We start from the raw sequence: 8,780 nt of genomic DNA, 5'->3' as shown, positions 1-8,780 counted from the left end.
ATGAATGCATGTATGATTTTTTCCAGATCCTCCTTTGACATATATCCTTTAAGGTTGTTGATATTTTTAAGATGGAAGTATGCTGATTTTGTGACTGATTTAATGTGACTGCTAAAATGTAAGTTGTTATCTATAAGGACACCTAGGTTTTTTACCACATCTTTTGCTATTAGACCTTTCCTTTCAAGTAAGGCAGAGATCTTTTGCCTTTCCTCTTTCTTTCCAAAAACGACCACCTCAGTTTTGTTTTTGTTGAGCTGTAAAAAGTTCTGTGACATCCATTTATCTATTTCATAATTACAATGACAGAGACTTTCAACGGGGTCATTGGGCATTGGGCATTAGCGGTATATAGATTTGAGTGTCATCAGCGTAACTGTGGTAGGCGATTGAGTTCTTCTTTATGAGTTGACCAAGAGGCAGCATATATAGGTTAAATAATAGTGGACCCAAGATTGAGCCCTGGGGAACTCCACAGATCAAAGATGTAGATGCTGAGGAACAGTTTCCAACTGTAACAGAGAAGCTCCTGTCGAAAAGGTAGGATTTTAGCCACCTGATTACAACACCAGTGAAGCCAACCCAGTGCTCAAGTCGCTGAAGCAATATAGTGTGGTCCACAGTGTCAAAGGCTGCACTGAGGTCCAGTAGTACTAGGATTGATGACTTGCCTGAATCTGTATTTAGCCGAATGTCACTTGTGACTTTGGCCAGAGCTGTTTCGGTACTGTGGTTGGCCCGAAAACCTGACTGAAAGTTGTCAAGGCAGTTGTTGAGCGTTAGAAAAGAGGTTAGTTGATTAAAAACAATTTTTTCAATAATTTTGCCAATGAATGGTAGAACTCTGAAGAATATGTCCCGCCTCCGAAGTTCCCGGTTCCCTCGGTTAAATGTGTATGGGAAATAACATGGCGTTCTTTGAGTGATCGTCCATAACAAACTCTGTAGGTGGCGAAGAAGTAAAAGCAGTGTCATGTTTTGAACTAAACACACTTTTTCCATCTCGTTTCCACTGGGGATTGTCGGGGCCGTTGGTAGTTAACTATTATGAAGAAGCATTATGCTAACGTGTATCTGCGCAGACTTAGGACGTCATGAATCTCCCAGTCAGGGTTGCATACCAACGGCAATGTTTCCTAATTTGTCTTAACAGAAAAATGGAGTTCAGTAGCACCAGAGCCCGCATATGGAGGTGGCACCAACACTGCTCGTTCAAGTGTGGAATCGATCAAATCGATCTAAATCTCAATGACAGCCAACAAACTCTTATCACGGTCAAACCAAAAAGTTAAGTCGTGGAGAAGAGAGGCTGAACCTCGCCAGCGATTAAGTTTTATAAACCACTGAAATCACATGTGAAATGACCATCACGTTTGTGACTGGTTGCGAGCAAGGACATGTACTCCCTCCTGCCTAACAAGTATGACGTATGAAGTCTGCGCAGATCGGTACTAGCTCCCGGTTAGCATTAATAATCATTTACTTTAACGGCACCGACAATCCAAAACCCCAGTGGAAACTAGATGGAAAAAGTGTGTAGTTCAAAACGTGACGCAGCTTTTACTTCTTTGCCACCTACAGAGTTTGTTATGTATTAACATTAGTGCTGTCAAGAGATTAAAATATTTAATCGCATCAATGCCATAGTTAACTCATGCAATCTTTTCTCTATCCATTAATTTTTCTCATTTTAATGCTCTTATCAACATGGAGAAGTGCATCGGTTTGCCTTGTGCAAATGTTTTTTTATAGATCAATATTGGCATATACTGATCAAAACAGGACGATACAAAAAAGAAGCCTATAGTGCAATTAAACGATGAACATACAAATATACTGCCTTGAACATAGCAGTCAGGCTACTGCTTCTTTGTTGTGAGCCAAAGAGAAAAAAGAAAAAATAATTGTATTTTCTGATATTACATATTTATGTAAGCTGAGCAATTGTATTTATGTATAGAAATACTGTTATACTGTATACTATTGTGCTATTGCCTTGTGGGCAAGTGAGAAATGTTAAATAAAGCAACATGGTAAAACGATGAAAATGACTTGATTTTACTTTCAATTCCTTTTACATTCTCCAAGGTATTACAATTTTTCATAACTCCATGTAGGACGTTTCTATACATAAATGTAAGCACTGTGGCAGTAGTAATGCAATATTTAGAAAATGTACTCTTGATAGGCCTACTCAAGTACTTTTAAAAACAAGTACTTCACTAGTATTACTTAAGTAGACATCTGACTGTAGTACTTTTACTTGTACTTGAGTAAAACTTAGCAAGGGGTATCTGTACTTTTACTTAAGTAAGGAAGCTATGTACTCTGTCCGCCTCTGGAAACACGGTGTGCTGATGGACCATTGCCGGCAGGTGTGTAGAGTGCGGGAGATACATGAGACTGGCCCCTAGGGCCGCCGCTCCCCATAGCAGAGTACGGAGAGCGAGTAGGGCCCCAAGTACCAGAAGGTTGCCCAGAAATGAAGGTAGCTAAAAAAAGAAATTCATGATAATTCTTAAGTTATTACATTGAAAAATATATATAAATGAGTTATGAACAGGCCCACCGTTGTTTTTTCTTAATTGTTTACCCATCACTCAATTCGGGCAAATTACCTGATTTTACCTAATATATAAAGAGTCCCCCCGCCCCCCGCTTCCCTGAAATGGTACAGCCTTCAGAGCTCTCGTCTTTTCGCATCGGAGGTGGAGCATCCTTTCTCAGCGCAGTATTTCTAAACTAAAGCTCATTCAAACATGAGTTTGACCAATTTCTGACCAATTATTCTTAGGGCCTCAAAAAGCATAGCATCGGCCCTGCCCCCGCCCCCCATTAGAGAAGTGGACGGCGTGAGAAGTGGACGGCGTGACACCATTTTGTGCACGACACGTGCCAAATATAGTTTCCCAGAATCACTACTTAAAGTGAAAAGAACAGTGAGGAAGTGGGAGATAATTATATTGTTTGTTTTGGATTCACTCTGTGACTACAATGGCGTACACATCATCCCTAAATGATCATCTGTCCTGTTCCGTTTGCTGTGACATCTTTGAAGACCCGGTTATCCTATCGTGTAGTCACAGTTTCTGCAAAGGCTGTCTGCAGAGTTGGTGGACGAAGAAACAGGAACAGCAGTGTCCACTTTGCAAGAGGAGATCTTCAAAAACCGAACCACTCAGGAACATTGCTCTGAAGAACCTGTCGGAGGCCTTCCAGCGGGAGAACGCGGATCTCTGCCCTCTGCACGGTGAGAAACTCAAGCTCTTCTGTCGAGATGACCTGGAGACGGCGTGTGTCATCTGTCGACATTCTGAAAAACACGCCAACCACAGATTCCTTCCTGTCGATGAAGCTGCCATGATCCACAGGGAAGAAATTCAGAAATTACTAAAACCCCAGAAGGAGAAGTTAGAGGTTTTCGTGGAGACCAATAGAAAGTGTGAGAACATAGCAGCGCACATTAATATCCAGGCCGCGCACACCGAGAGACAGATTCAAAAGGAGTTTGAGAAGCTTCACCAGTTTCTCGAAGATGAAGAGGAGTCCAGGATCACTGCGCTGAGAGGCGAAAAGAAGTTGAAAGGTAAGAAGATAAAGAAGGAGATTGAGGAGCTGTCGAAGCAGATAAAAAACATTTCGCACACAGTCACCGAGACGGAGCGCCAGCTGGGGGCTGGAGACATTCCCTTCCTGAAGAAGTACAAGGCTACAAGAGAGATAGTAGCCCAGCCCCCACCCTGGCCAGGTCTCCCCTATGGAGCGCTGCTGGACGTGGCCAAACACCTGGGCAATCTGGCCTACGCAGTCTGGAAGAAGCTGGAGGAGAACGTCTCCTACTTCCCTGTGATCCTGGACCCCAACACCGCCAGCTCCGATCTCCACCTGTCTGAGGACCTGACCAGCGTGAGATGTGGAGCGAGACAACAGCTCCCCGAGAACCCAGAGAGGCTATATTATGGCGTGCTGGGATCTAGGTCCCTTGAATCAGGGCCCTACACCTGGGAGGTAGTCGTAGAGGGGGGAGACAGCGCTCGGTGGGAGCTGGGTGTTAAAATGGGTATCTACCAGCCACCAGGATCGCAGAGCAGCATCCATGTTAAGTGGTTAAAAATAGTGTTAGATAGGCCTAACGGTAGATACGAATCAGCGTCATCAAATCGATCTGGAGGATGGGATCGGGATGTTCTCCGAGTGATGCAGAAGTCACACTGGATCAGAATGAGGTGGGATACTATGAACACTTCTGTTGTAGTGTCTTTCAGAGATCCTCAAACCAACCAGATTATACTCTCATCGGAGGTCCCATCAATGGATGTACTCCCATTTATCCATACCACTGATACGGTTCCTCTGAAGATTTCCCCATGGAACAGAACCATGTGAGTGTACCTGTAGGCTACTGCTCTTTATTTCTGTGTTCTAAACCATATTCTGCATTGTTCTTGTTGAATCGGTAAGCGATGGTAAACATATCAAGGATTTAATAAATACATCTAAAGACATGCATGTTTCCTTGTCACATGGTCAGCGACGAGGGTTGGGGATATGGTTTCCTAATTACATCAGATCAGGTTATACGTTTAATATGTACAATTATGAATTATAACTAGCCTACATGGAACAGGGTTATATTCTCGGTAAATGTCAGACATAATCAAAGTATTATTAGTTATTAAAACAGGTTGATTGCCGGGGGAGCTTCAGAGGTAATTGGCAGGCCTGTTTGTCAGTTTGATTTTAAAGTCCAAATTAGATTTTTAAGAAAAATTTTCTCTTTCGGTAGTGTTGACAGGAATGAGAGAATAATAAGAAAGAAAGTTAATAGGGGACCAAGAATTTGGGTGAGTGCAAATGTGATCAAGTACATCCTACAGTGACATACAGCAGCCACTAAGGGGGAGCAAAACATTTCGTTTATGAGAGCGTGTTGTTTCGGAGTCCTCTCACCAGAGAGCTTATGACGCATTTCCACCGGAGGGTGCGGGTCGGTTCACACGGGGGCGCTGTTGCACATTTTCTGCAACATAAAAGAGATTGAAGCGCAGACAGGCATAAAGTCCAAAAAACGGTGTAGGCTACATTATAACAAAAACATAAACAAAACATAAGATCTCCCCCCAGTGGTTGATCTTCCTTTCTTGATACAAACGTTAATTCTAAACAGCATTTCACAGCCTGTAATAGGAAATGCTCAAAGGTAAATCAAAGTAATTAAACACTAACTAGCTTTTTATGGGGAAAGAAGCAACGTTGATTGACAGTACTAAACGCCCTATCCATTGTATGGATCTGTTAAGTGCCCATCAAATTAATTAAGCACATTTAATAACAAGGTGAGGGGGTGGAGGGAGTTCTTATGTATGCTTTTGTTATGCACACTACGTGACATACAGTGACATACAGAGTCCCATCTGGAACGTATTGTGTGTCGTTTCCGTTTCGCTACCCTGTTGATAATTATTTTAAAATAGGGTTACATAACGGTAGATACAGATCAGTATCATCACAACAATCTGGAGAATGGATTGATCTCCCAGCGATGCAGAAGTTACAGAGGATCAGAATGAATTGGTATCCGACCACTCATGTAATCTCCTTCAGTGATCCTAAAACCAACCAGGCAATCCACTCATGGATTGTTTCAGCAACTAATGTACTACAACAATTTAATATATTACCATTTATCAATTCCACTGATACAGTTCCTTTGAAGATTTCCCCAGGGAAGGAGCTGTAACAGTGATTTCTGGAGTTAGGAACCATGTGAGTGTGACTGTAGGCCTACTGCTCTTTATTTCTGTGTTGTAAACCATAATCTGATTTGTTCTTGTTGATCCTTAAGCAATGGAAAACAGAACAAGGATTTAAATAATGCAAATAATAATGTTAAGACATGCATGTTTCCTTGTCACACGGTCAAAGATGAAGGTTGTATGGTTTCCTAATTACGTAAGATCACGTTAAATGTTTAATATGTACAATTATGGATTATTACTAATTAAATTGAACAGGGTTATATGCTCCGTAAATGTACTAAGTAAGTTTGACTGGGTTAAATGTTGTGTAAATGTATTACTTTAAATTGAAAAGGATTACGTGTTGTGTATATGTGTGACGTAACCAAGTATTATTATTAGTTAGGCCTATTAAATCGATCTGGGTCATTGCTGGGGGAACTTCAGAGGTTATTGGAAGGCCTGATTGTCATTTTGATTTCGGTGTCAATAAAGTTTGATCCAAGAAAAAAAATCGCCTTTTGGTGTGTAAACAGTACTGAGAGAATATAAAGATAATGGCGTCAAATGGTTTATTTGCAAATGTGATCAAATACATCCTACAGTTACATACAGCGGCCACTAAGGGGTAGCACAACATTTGTTATGAGAGCGTGTTGGAGAGCTTAACAGACCTGGGACCTTTCTGACTTGGTTCAAGTAATATGCTCAGTTATGCATAGTCACAAGTGACTATTTTTTAACGTTATAAATACATACATGCTAAAAGGCTACCAACCATTTCTTTCCAAAAAGTTCAGTTGTGATCTTTGATCTTATTTTTTAAATTTACATTCGTAAATTAATAATATTTGGCCTATTCAGGGCAAAGACAGATGCAAGTGTTCGTATCAGTTTGGTGCGATGGTATTACAGATGCTGTTCTCACCTTACATAAGTCCATTCGAGGAACTTGAAAACATGATCTGATGAAGGATATGTTCTCTAGACATTAGCCTACCATTCTCTCTGAAGGCCCACAAATTGAGCTCCAGTCTCGAGTCTGACTCGGCCCAAACAATTCATTCAAAAAAGTTAAAAGAAAAAAGGATCCTAAGATTAAAAAATATTTTATTGTGCTTTGACTTTTTTTACTTTTCTATGCTTGACCCTTTAATTTCATAAAGATTATAGCGTAGTAGTATTGTTTTATGTTATGTTTTAATGTAGGTCAATACTGGTTTCGTCTTTACCGTTGGTCGCTCTGAGGTGCTCCGTTTAAAGGATTTATTGTTCCCATGGTCTTCTTCTTTGAGTCCGTTGCAATCTCAGATGTCGTTCTGCCAGTATCTGGCGCAGGTCACAGCTGATGGGGTCGGTTCAGCCAGGTCCTGGGGGCTCCACTGGGGGCGTCATCACACTCCAGTAGGTGGGACATTGTCTGTACTGCTCCACAGCTGCATGTGTCTTCTGGCTGGTAGCTCCATTCTTTCGTCAGTGATTTGCACCTCTCGTAGTCTGTTGAGAGTCTTCCAGGTTAGCCATGGGAGGTTGTGCCCGCTTGTGAGGCATTCCGTAGTGGTGATTCCTCTCTCCATCCAGTCATGGGCTCGTGCGTAGAGGTGGTTCCATTCATCTTTCCAGATGTTGGTCCTTGGTGTTTCTTTGGTTGTCTGGAGAGGTGGGACTGTCTGCAGGAAGCTGGTTCGGGATTTCAGTCGGGGTGGCGGTGCTGTGTGTCCGTGCAGGGGGTGTCTGGTATCGCTCTCCTGTGCCATGCATGAGTTCAGCATTTCTAGCAGCCAGGTCTTCGCTTTAGGTCCCAGGTGCTGTATCATTTCCGCAGTACATCGTCGATTCCTGCTGCTTTCCCAGGTTTCAGCATGCTCATTGCAGCTTCGAGTTCTTCTAGGTCCAATGGTTCCCACTTCCCAAGGTACTGTACGTCCTCGTGCATCTTAATAAAACTGGTAATTTCGCCATGGATGCAGGTACTGTTCATTAAACAAAGCTTTCAAGAGTCTTTTTCGGCACGGTGGGCTCCCTCGTTCTGCTGTAGCCTAAATAGTGATGGTATCGATGAGAAGACACCAGCACCACGGTGGAACCGACACTTGGAGAGATTGATCCCGCTCTACCTCGGAATACAAGCGCTCCCGGGGTCATGACAATTAGACTCTTTGAGTTCAAACCAGGGGGAGTTCGAGTGATCTTGTGTAGCCCATGTTTGTATACGGGAGTAACATGTAGGGAACATCTTATGTACACTCACATTTTGGGGAGATTTCGAACACCACTACAAAATGGCGAGCACCCTATATAGTGCACTATATCCGTGATAGGGAACGATTTCGAACAAAGCTTCTGGTCTCTTCTCACCCGCTCCTCCGATATGGACTCCCCCTGTCTGCACTGCAGCAGGCCACACAGTGTTGATGCATCAAGCTCGATCACAAGTTCACACAGCAGCGTTGGATGAGTTGGATTAATATGCTCAGTTCTGTATAATCGTCTCAAAGTTAAAAGACCAATTCTCAAAAGCATTCCGTCGTCCAGCTCCAAGGCACTGGTCTAATTTTAAACGGGCTTGAGTAGCACACCGTCTAGGCCTACTCATCACTTTATTTAGAAATGATCTGCGTTTTTTGATCTTAGATCTTTTTTTTTTTATGAAATGAAAAAGAATAATAATAAAAGGACTTCTGCAAGATCTGCTCTCAGTTTGGTATAATTTGGAATAGTGTTTAAGCAGCCTTGAGTTGAACCCGAAGGGGGCGTTGTTCTTCGCCAATACGCACTTCCCCCTTTCTTTGACAGTTTTCATGGCAATTTACCAAACCAGACGAGGTTCAGATTGTTATATAGTAAATCTGAAATATAATAATATTTTCTCAAATAATTATAAATAATCACATTCAGGAACTACGGATATAGTGGCAATTTTCCGACTGTCGATCAGAGCCACTCCGTTCGTTCGGATAGTGACGAAACTGTCGCAGCCTTCGCCACTCCAGAGAGGCGAAGTCACGCCCCTTCCGGTAGAGCTCATGGGACCTATGAGAT

The 8,780-nt window shown here is 42.4% G+C and overlaps 1 protein-coding gene across 1 annotated transcript; it reads left to right on the top strand.

The window, feature by feature from the left end:
• Positions 1-2,786: 2,786 nt before the first annotated feature.
• On the top strand, positions 2,787-4,885 carry LOC130386266 (E3 ubiquitin-protein ligase TRIM35-like). The gene has a single exon (XM_056595082.1). It carries the CDS (start codon positions 2,995-2,997, stop codon positions 4,384-4,386), a length of 1,392 nt encoding a protein of 463 aa, XP_056451057.1. The 5' UTR covers positions 2,787-2,994; the 3' UTR covers positions 4,387-4,885.
• The last annotated feature ends 3,895 nt before the right edge of the window (positions 4,886-8,780 follow it).

Source organism: Gadus chalcogrammus, chromosome 7 (assembly GCF_026213295.1).
Source record: "Gadus chalcogrammus isolate NIFS_2021 chromosome 7, NIFS_Gcha_1.0, whole genome shotgun sequence".
NCBI classification, from domain to species: Eukaryota; Metazoa; Chordata; class Actinopteri; order Gadiformes; family Gadidae; genus Gadus; species Gadus chalcogrammus.
This window is presented reverse-complemented; position numbering and strand designations above follow the sequence as displayed.